Consider the following 10,332-nt stretch of genomic DNA (forward strand, 5'->3'; position numbering starts at 1 on the left):
TCAATTTTTTTTTTTCTCATCATTATCAAATTTTAACTAAATTATCAATTTTCTTTCTCTTTTTCATACTAAAACATTAAAAATCATTAAACTAATTTAATAAATGAAAGACGATTCATAATCGACAGCAATACTTTTTTTCACATGAACGGTGACAACTTTTAAGTCAGTGAAAAAAATGCAGCATCCGTCAACGGGTATCAAAAAAATTGAAGAGAATACTCTTCAAATATTTATTAAAATAACACAGAAGAAAAATAGGTTTCGGTTAGGGAAAAGATGTCTTTTTGTGATCGAGAACGCACGTAGAGCAATTGACACAATACATTTTGAAGACATTACCGAACAGACAATGAGCTCATGAGTATGCTCACAAAATTGAGCATGCTCAATTATATTGATTGAGTATACTCATGAGTACGCTCAATTATATCGATTGAGTATACTTATAAGCATGCTCAATCACATTAATTGAGTATACTCATCAGTACGCTCAAATAGGTGAGTATGGTGAGTATGCTCATTGTCTGTTAGGGTATTTCCTATTGGTTTTTAAGCTTTTTTCCAAATTTGTTATTAAGCATCTCCATTTTATTAATATGAACCAAAACAACTCAAGGATTAATCAAATGAGATTCAAATATCATGAAAGAAATCATAAGCTCCTCTTTTCCATTACTTCCTTTAATTTTGTGTTGTTGTTTTTTTTTTGTATAAGAAAAATAATTTTTTTGTTTTTGTTTCTTCTTCTGTTTTTAGAAATTTAAGCTAAATATATATAAACTTTACGGTCTTCTGGTGTTCGTGCAAGATACTCTCGTTCAATTAATCCTTCAATTCGCTTCTTTATGATAACTGGCGAAGGCAGGAAGCGACTACGTAATTGGGTAGTGACATCAGATACCAAAAGGTTGTGCTACAATGGAAAAACAAAGCATGAAAATTATCAAATTAGACACAAAATAGATTTTTTAATTTACCGCAAGCTTTTTGCGTGATTTCATGATTCTAACAATTGCTGCCTCAATTTCATGTTTACGGTCTTCGTCGACCTTATTTCTCGTCTCTCTACGCTCTGGCTCGGTTTCACCCTTTGCAGCAACTGTTTGAATTTTAACTCTGCAGACACAAAAAAAAAGTTAATTAAATTAAGCTTAACAGCAAGCAAAGGTCAATCATCATACTTGTGGAATTTAGACACAAATCCATCATTCACATAAAATTCATTAGACGGTTCAATTTCCTTCGTTTTCGGTGTTCGCATGAGCAATCGTTGTTGTAATTTACCCATTGAAAGAGACTGCAATGCACGAATAAGATCCTTTTCTGGGATGTCGGTTTCTTGTTGAATCTCTTCATATGACATTCGCTCACGATTATTGAATAACATCAATACGCACATCTAAAGTCATAAAAACATAAAGCAAATCATTAGTAAAAATTGATGATAATTTATGTTAATTAAACAAGATTTGGTGTGGCTTTGTTGAGCTTATTGTGCTATTTTTGGATGTAGGATTAGTGCGAAAGGAATGTAGGATTCGTGCATATTTTAGATAGGCCATTATCTTCATATGTACGTAATTTAATTAATAAATCCTAGCCCAATTTCCTCACAAACACCTCTTGAACGATAAGATAGACGAAATTACATTACCTGATAAGTTGAAACTTGAAGAACATGTTTTCGTACATGCAGTGACTGTGAGCTTGAACATGCACCAAGTTCCTTTCCATTGCTTCCAGCTTCATTATCAGTTTCTTGTTTAGTTCCATAAAATACAGCGTTTATGAATGCAGTACCTTAAAAAGTCAAAAAATGCCATTAAATTTCCAGAAATTTTTGATAAAATGACTTTATACCAAGTTGAGGCTGCAGAGTTAGCTGTCGTCCTGAGTGTTTTGCTAAATAGAATCGTTTAAATGCGTCAAAAGCTTGACTTGGAGAGATTGGAATATTGCAATTTGGCGTCGACGATTGAGTTGGCCAAAATCCAGTTGTTAATATTCTCACACTTAAATCTACGCCACTTAATGTCATTCCTTGCAAAGTCACATGATTCTTAAATTCTTCCATAATTGTATTTGAAACTTGCATGTCCTTAAACATTCCCTCAAGTTTTGATGTAAATTGACATCCACATTCAGTCTAAAAGAACAAGAATTCATTAGCATTAAGCTGTTAATAATCATAAAAAGCTTAATGTCTCTCACCTTTAACTTTGATATCATATTCTTTTCGGAATCGTCACTAACGGATTTATTAAGCAGCAATCTCTTTGCTAAATGTGCTTTGTAATATCTCTCAAATACATCCTTTTCAAGCAAATAGCGGAACAAAACCATTGTTTTGTCCAAAATTGTTTCAATTTCTTGCTCAGACATCTAAAAAAAGGTAAAAGGATATCCATAAAAATTAGTCCCTAGACATGAAGAAACGTGTCGATGAATTATCAAAAATGTCACACGTTGCATACCAAAAGTTTAGAGTTCTTTCTTGAAATAACTTCACGATCTTCATATTCATTTTCATTAATAATCTTGATTTTAAATTTCAATCATGAAATAATTTCATTTAAATTAATTAAAATTTATGCATGCATAAAACTGATTTTAATGGCTTACCCCTTTGCATCCTTTCTTGAGCTTATCATCAATAAATAGCGATAAATATTCTGGCGATTTATTATTCAAATTTAAGAAATATTCAAAATCCGATGAAATCATGTGCTTAAATGTTTTCTCATAATTAAATGAATGATGAAGGAAGTGATCAAAACGATCTTTCAAGTCAAGTAGATTTTGAACAAATGTAATTGGATTTGTTCCACCTTCTTCTTCTTTTACTAGTGATGTTCCTTGCTCTCGAAGATATCGACTAACACATTCAGATATTGTCTTAATTCCATCCGTTACACGAGAGAATAATTTATACATGCAAGCTAAATCATCCGTTTTCGTATTCCTTAACATATAAACAACTCCTGAATTTTCCATTTCGACAATTGTACGCATATGTTTCTTAATGAGCTCATCTTGAACAACATCAACAATTCGTTGCTCGGTACTTTCATCCAAATATAATTTAGCACGTTCAGCTTCTTCTGTAATGCGTGCTTCGACACGCTTTATATATACACTTGCGCTATTTTCTGATAAAAACTTTTGTGATTCCATTGCATAAAATGCCGCTGATTGGGTTAGGAATGGACGTTCAAAATCTTTCTCATATACCCAACGACTATTAATTCCAAGTATCATTAACATTTGACAGGCATTTTTAATTAAAAGATGCTCAATTGCTTCACCTTTTCTCTCATTCATAATCATTGATAATAATGTCTCGCGTAAATGATTTCTAATTCTTTCATGGCTAATTATCTCATCACGAAATATTATAAGACCTAAATTATAAACATTATCAACATCATTTTGTTGCACATAAACGCGATCCATGTACATGAGTATGTCTCTTATCATAACCATTGATGTTTGATGATCTGTCCATGCTTGATTTAATGTTTGTAGGAAATTATTATTTAATGCTCTTAAGACATCTTCACGAACTTTTTGTTGTAAATGATGTGTAACGACTTCCTTTAATCCATGATATAGTCTTTCGCCATGTTTATGAAGAACCATTGTGTATGCATTACGATAAAGTTCCTCAAACGATAATCCTGAATTATTCTTTTTCTGTATCTCTTGAATTGCATTTTTGAGCAATGACCAAATTGATTCAACGAACTTCTCATCCATCGTCATCTATAAATATAAAGAGAGCATTTTTTTGTATTGTTAGAAATAGTCGTACTCATTCGCTTATCAAATGTTCCCTAAACTAAGACACACAAAAATCAATGTATTTGAAAAAGGTATGTGATTTGTAGGTGTTCTCAAACTGGGTGTTTTAGTGACTAAAGCGCTGTTGATAGGGTACTCAAATTACAGACTGGAATTAATTCTAGTGGAAATATCATGAAAATGGAATGAAAAGTCGAATGTCATTTTAAAATGTTGATACTAACTCCATAATAAAATTTCGGCTTTTCGTGAACATAGTCTATGACATGAAAATGTTCGATAATATGTCCCAAACGTTCGACCGTCTCGGCGCGCAACATTTTTATTTATTGTTAAAATATATGCTGATTTTTGATTGATATTTAGAATTTTGAAACTTCAATATATTTTGCAAAAATATTTAAAATTATCTTAAATGATAAATCAGTGTTTACTGTGATGGGGAATAAATAATTACGGTCTCATCATGTTTTATGCAATTTCAAGATAGTTGACAGATAAGATTACAACAATAACAATAAGAGAAGTAAGCAAATTATTAAACTTACAGGAAATGCCCGAATCCTCATTTTTCCTTCCTTTTTCTGTGGTTGTTGTCGATTCATTTTGAATTTTTCTATTGTTCTTTATTTACTTATTTTATATTAATGCAAAAAATACTAAAGTTAATGGCCAACGCGAACAGTATGGCCTAAATTTTGTTTTGTCGACGAAAAAAAAATCAATTAATAGCTACCACAAATATTATAGTGAAAATCATAAACGAAACTTTAAAAATTACAGAATCCTTTATCTTTCAATTTTTACATTTCTCATTAACGGTTTACTGCTTATTCAGTTAATTATTATACGATATTATTCTTTGTCGCGAATATTTTACTTTCACTTGTTTTAAAAAAATTTTTTGTTCTTTTTGTTTTTTCTCTGATCCAGAAAAATTTTATGCCTTAAATTCTACAAATTTCCTGATTATTACACAAATATCTCGTGAACACAACACTTAATCATTGTTAGATCATTAGTTTTACAGATTTTTCGCTTTAATTATACACTATTTTATGCTTGTAATCTTGAAAGTCTGTAAATTTGATGAATTTTTAAGTTGTGTAAGGTTTTGATATTAAAACATTTGTATGGTTATGCAACTTGCGCAAGGGCTGGTTTGAATTTGAAAAATCGGTTAGAAAATGGAAGTGAACCAATGGCATCTATTACACATCCTGATGTTCCTTAACAATTTATTAAGTTCCTTTAGAACAAATAGGACCTGTTGAAGCAGCATGTATGCAAATAATAAGGATAATAAGGATCAAAATTGCAATTTTTGTCAAAAATTGTTGCTATTTACAATTTTTGAACAAAATTAAGATAATTAATGAAATATAGTCATTCAGGCAGTATTGTTATAGAGTACATACTTTATCAATCATAGACAACTTCATAAGATGTTGTAAATACGATCCCCTTCTGCAATTCCCGTCAAAATCCAAAAAGTCGTTAATATTAATTTTATACTTAATCACAAAACTTTATTTCTAAAACTTAATTATATTCACCTAAGATAGTATTAATACTGATAAAGATCTTTCCATTTTTGCAAATGATTACTTTTATTTTTCAATAACTTTAAATAGGTATTTTAGGACTTGAGTTGATTGGATTAACTATTTCATGCACAATATTCATTGAAAACAAACAAAACAACTCAGGCTAAGGCCAATTTTGTTAGATTTTTCATGATGATTTACAGGAACATGTAGACAGACATCAATGATAAACGATTTCCTTAAGTTTCTTGTTGCACAATATGAATCCTGCTAATTTCTTATTGATTTAAATTATTGCCTATATTTAAGGTGCACGAAAAATGACGTCCAATCAGCCTCAATTACTTTTTGCTTTTTTGAGTTTAATGTTTCTAGGTTCCAACACATAACTTTATTCCTTTAATTTAAAATATTTATCCCTAACTTCCTCGATTGTATCGCACCACGTCAACGCTCCACCTTCTGGATCTTCTAAATAATATATTCGATTTGGCTGTAAATTAGAAAGTAAATCATGTCAAAAAGCTGTGGATTAATCATCAAAGTCCAACTTACCGTATGAACGAAAAATATCTTAAAATTCCTACGTTCACAAGTTAGTGATGAGTCAAATGGTATTTCACCTTTCTTGACATTGGCATTAGCATCGATATAAATTAAACGGGGTGTGCTGGTCAGCAGTAACATTCTTCTTCGTGAAAATAATCCTTTACGTTTATTTATGAAGCCATGTTTGATGATGTACTCATTATCTTCTACAAATTCCGACCATTGTAAATTATTTTTTTGATCCTCTAGCAATTTCTTCAATGAGTCTTGATCTGCAAATTTAAAATGTCAATAATAAGTACATCGTAGTAAACAGCATGTGATTAAAAATTCTCCGAAAATGAGTCAATAATATAAGTGACACAAATTCATGGAATATCAATGTGTAAACTCACATGAACTTGAATTTGACGCTAAATCTAACTGTAATATTCTATTAAGTTGACTCTCTCCTAAGCCTGTCTCAATGTCATCGGAAATATGAAAATTGTCCTTTTTAATTTCTGACAACAGCAGTAATGGAGATGTTTGTGAATAGATCTTGTCAAAATCTATGGATGCAAAAAACTCATGATTCCTTATTGATTTATAAAACTGATCTTTGGGATCGGAAGCGCCGAGTCTTTTCTCTGGATCTACAATTAACAACTTTTCTATTAAGTCTTTTGCTTGATGATTAATATTTTCGGGGAAATTATAATCCATATTTTGTATCTTTTGAAACACCATGTATTCATTTTCCCAGAACTGCCAAATGCTGGTTTTTTGCAAATAAACTCATACAGTATGCATGCATAACTAAATAAGTCTGTTGAAAATAAAGACTTTTTGCCTTTTAGAATTTCAGGTGATACATAAAGAGCAGTTCCAACAAAACTTTCCCTCCTTTCCTTTCGTTTCTCTTTTGGATTATTGTTATTTTGTCCATCATCATCTTCGTTGATGCTATGACTTAAATGATTATGATGAATTTCTTCATCCTGTAAGATTTTTGAACTGCCTAAATCACCTATTAATAAGTGCATATTTGAATCTAGGAACAAATTTTGTGGCTTTAGATCACGATGAATTATATTCTTCTTGTGCATTCCTTCAACAGCCTTTAGTAACTCTGCAGCATAAAACCTTGAACAGTCAATGTTCATTAAGTCAATATAATTAAGAATTTCACCATTTTTGGCGAAGCTCATTACAAAAAATAAATATTTAGTTGATTGAAACGTGCACACTAATTTAACTATTCCTGTTGTGTTACTGAGTCTTAAAAGGGCTGATTTCTCTCTCTTGATATATTCTTGCTTCTTTTCACGAAATATAAAGCTCTTTTCACATACTTTAACTGTAAGTAAATAAAGAAGGAATTAAATCACTGTATCATGATTAACATTGTTAAACAGGATGTTTTGACTAGTCACAGACATTAGATTGTCTTAATCGCAATCCACAACTTCTGTATCAACCAGAAGAATCTATATCAAACAGGTCAATGTCAGATTTTGTCTGGATCTCCCAAACAGCCAGATAACAAGTTATTCACTGAAAGTATGCTACTTACTTGCATATTGCTTATTAGTATTAACATCTTTTGCCAAATATACGGTTGAGAAGCTTCCCTATATCCGATTAATTAATGAAAATAATTTTTTTAAGAAAAATTAAAAATTTGTTCATTTTTCACTGAAAATTTGACTAATTTCATCGTTATTCACCTCTCCTATAACTTTTGCAAATATGTAATTATGTTCACTCATGATTTTAACATAATATATTTAATTAACTGTGATAATAAGTTGAATTTATTAAATTTTTTTAATGAACGACCATTCCAGTGGCTTAATGTATAAAACTCCTTTAAATTGAACTAATCCTTACTTAAATCTTTAGTTGATAGCAGCTGTAATGTAGTTAAAACCACAAATATTGATAACTTTATAATAGCTCGGAGTTGTTTGTGAAAAAATCAAACTATAATTCCTGTGCCTAGCTGCAATCCCTGTAAATTCAAATATCAGAAAAACGTTAATCAACAAAACAATTTAAATTCTTTTTGACCGTTATTTATAATTTTATAACTTATTCATCTAGCAAATTAAATGGATGCATAGTATATAGCCATATTGAGTTAATTATATTTCACTATACCAAATTTTCGTAGCACAGATGTAGACAGAAGAATAACGAAATTGGTGTTCGTTATTTAGAGACTTTACATGGTTGAAATTATAGAGGTACAATTCGAGCAGTTTCCTTTCAAGACTAACAACTAGAAAGAAAACAAAAAATCAGAATTTCAATTATTTAAGGATATATACGCTTGAAGGAACCAAAGGAACAACCTTAAAATGTCAGTGGACACTCAAGATTTCTATCTACGATATTATATTGGACATAAAGGAAAGTTTGGACATGAATTTTTGGAATTTGAATTCAGACCTGATGGAAAATTGAGGTAAACAACCGCAAATTTGCATTTATCAACAAAATATGCTTTAACTAATTATTTTTAATAGATACGCCAACAATTCCAACTATAAGAATGACACAATGATCAGAAAAGAGGCTTATGTTCATACATCAGTATTGCAAGAATTGAAGCGCATCATCCAGGATTCTGAAATTATGGCTGAAGATGACTCATTGTGGCCACCAGCAGATCGTGTCGGCAGACAGGAACTCGAAATTCTTATTGGTGACGAGCACATCTCATTCACAACATCAAAAATTGGCTCATTGCTAGATGTTGATCAGTCAAAAGATCCAGAAGGCTTAAGATTATTTTATTACCTTGTACAGGATCTGAAATGCTTGGTATTTTCGCTCATTGGATTACATTTTAAGATTAAGCCAATATAAATTAATTAATTTAACTGTCCAATTTATTTTCACTTAACTTACAATACATAATAACTTGAATGATTTTGATTCTTTAAATGTTCGTGATTCCATTCTTTTCGAAATTATCCAGAAGTAACTGTAAATTCTGATCAAATAATTCGCACCTTAATGGCTGCTCGAGTGAATAAAATGGATTTTTTAAAGCATAATCTGAATACAGTTCATAAATTTTCTTTAACAGCGCTTCCACTCCAGTCTGTAAAAAATGACATTAATTATAGTCCTTTATATGACTAGTAAGTATGTAAAATTTACCTGAATCGGCTCAGCAACGACCATAAATTTAACACCAGTAAGTGTTTGGAAACAATGTAGTCTAAATGTATCAGCTTCGAGTATTTGAATCCCTGAACTTTTTGGCTCAGGAGATAATTGACTAGCAATTGCAAACAGTGGATAGAACATTGATGCTAGGAAAATTTTCTCATTCGTTGTCATTCTTGGTCGACAAAAACGTAAATTTAATGGATAATTTTCCTCTTTTCAAGAATTTCTTTTACTTCCTTTCCATCTTCCAGTACAGTTCCATTGACTTGTATGCCATTCACAGCCATCAAATGATGTCCAACTGAAAATAAGGTTTTATTCCTTAATAACTTAATTACAGATTTCTGATTGTAACTTACCAAAAATTCCATCTCGCTGTCCAAAAACGACAGTAATAAATTTCTTATCAAAATCTAGTTTCAGGATCCAGTGGATAGCTAAAAGTTTTCTCTGTTTCTATACGTGGCACGGAATGATCGTGATGAAATATCAGCCCTCCTGACTTGCTTACAATATAAACTCCATAAATCATTTTATGTAAATTGAGTAGATCCTAAGGAATTAAACTTTTTAATAAATTTTCAGTAATTTTTGCCAAGAGATAATTTTTTTCACACAAAATATAAACAAAACAGAAAAATTTGAAAATGAAAAGATCGTTGAAGATATGAATTACATAGAATGCAATATGTTGGCATGTTGGAAATGGTTGGAAATTATAACTTGGCTCGACTTGGTAAACTAATTGGAAAATTATTTGAAAATAATTTATCCATAGCCTGCTCGATTCTAAAAATTATAAGATTCTAATTAAAATCTCCAGCCTCAATTGTCTATTCCAGCCTACTTATTTGCGGACAATGTTCATTAAAAACGAAGAATTTGGTACAAAATGTCAATAAAAACATTATTACCATATGATTTTCATTATACTAATCAGTATTTCAGTTACACTAAAACAGAATGAATAAACAAAACAAAGTAGGCATCAACCAGCAGCAGACACAAAAATAGGAAAAAAATATTCTCTTCATAATAAGCCGTAAATTCTGTTTCCTGATGACATTGAATATTTGCAAAACTTCCGTTTCACATGTGCCTTATATGTTTGGGAATTTCATCCAATAAAGATTTTTGTCAAAATATTGACCGTGCCTTCCTAGACAAAGACTTAATACGAGATTTTATTAAAAATGCTGTTATTAATGTGGCAAGAAACTTACAAGACGCAAATATTTACGATACACAAAAGACTCTATCTTTCGCAAGA

General features: G+C 30.7%; 4 protein-coding genes across 5 annotated transcripts; 1 reads left to right on the top strand and 3 right to left on the bottom strand.

Moving 5' to 3' along the window:
- LOC139089683 (cullin-3-like) lies at nt 1-4,915 on the bottom strand. The gene is made up of 8 exons (XM_070639276.1): nt 4,353-4,915; nt 2,626-3,765; nt 2,215-2,385; nt 1,864-2,149; nt 1,658-1,803; nt 1,185-1,402; nt 981-1,119; nt 1-916 (listed from the first exon to the last, which is right to left on the bottom strand). Exons 1-8 carry the CDS (start codon nt 4,407-4,409, stop codon nt 764-766), a joined length of 2,310 nt encoding a protein of 769 aa, XP_070495377.1. The 5' UTR covers nt 4,410-4,915; the 3' UTR covers nt 1-763.
- A 474-nt stretch (nt 4,916-5,389) lies between these two features.
- On the bottom strand, nt 5,390-7,881 carry LOC139089688 (3-phosphoinositide-dependent protein kinase 1-like). Of its 2 annotated transcripts, XM_070639280.1 has the most exons (6): nt 7,773-7,862; nt 7,610-7,677; nt 7,456-7,513; nt 6,296-7,239; nt 5,907-6,172; nt 5,390-5,844 (listed from the first exon to the last, which is right to left on the bottom strand). In XM_070639280.1, the coding sequence occupies exons 2-4, from the start codon at nt 7,649-7,651 to the stop codon at nt 6,557-6,559; spliced, it is 783 nt and encodes a 260-aa protein (XP_070495381.1). In that variant the 5' UTR covers nt 7,652-7,677; nt 7,773-7,862; the 3' UTR covers nt 5,390-5,844; nt 5,907-6,172; nt 6,296-6,556. The 2 variants fall into 2 exon arrangements, with proteins under 2 accessions (XP_070495381.1, XP_070495380.1); XM_070639279.1 differs by having other exon boundaries at nt 7,610-7,881.
- A 261-nt stretch (nt 7,882-8,142) lies between these two features.
- Nucleotides 8,143-8,944, top strand: LOC139089687 (protein mago nashi homolog). Its single transcript, XM_070639278.1, has 2 exons — nt 8,143-8,349; nt 8,411-8,944. Exons 1-2 carry the CDS (start codon nt 8,243-8,245, stop codon nt 8,751-8,753), a joined length of 450 nt encoding a protein of 149 aa, XP_070495379.1. The 5' UTR covers nt 8,143-8,242; the 3' UTR covers nt 8,754-8,944.
- LOC139089686 (trafficking protein particle complex subunit 4-like) lies at nt 8,749-9,671 on the bottom strand. Its single transcript, XM_070639277.1, is given in 5 exon segments — nt 8,749-8,991; nt 9,051-9,277; nt 9,280-9,363; nt 9,422-9,485; nt 9,487-9,671. Coding segments are annotated over 5 exon segments (648 nt in total). The 5' UTR covers nt 9,595-9,671; the 3' UTR covers nt 8,749-8,826.
- Between the last annotated feature and the right edge of the window lie 661 nt (nt 9,672-10,332).

Source organism: Chironomus tepperi, unplaced genomic scaffold (assembly GCF_022539635.2).
Source record: "Chironomus tepperi strain 1889 unplaced genomic scaffold, CSIRO-AGI_Ctep_v1 contig_193, whole genome shotgun sequence".
In the NCBI taxonomy this organism is placed as follows: Eukaryota; Metazoa; Arthropoda; class Insecta; order Diptera; family Chironomidae; genus Chironomus; species Chironomus tepperi.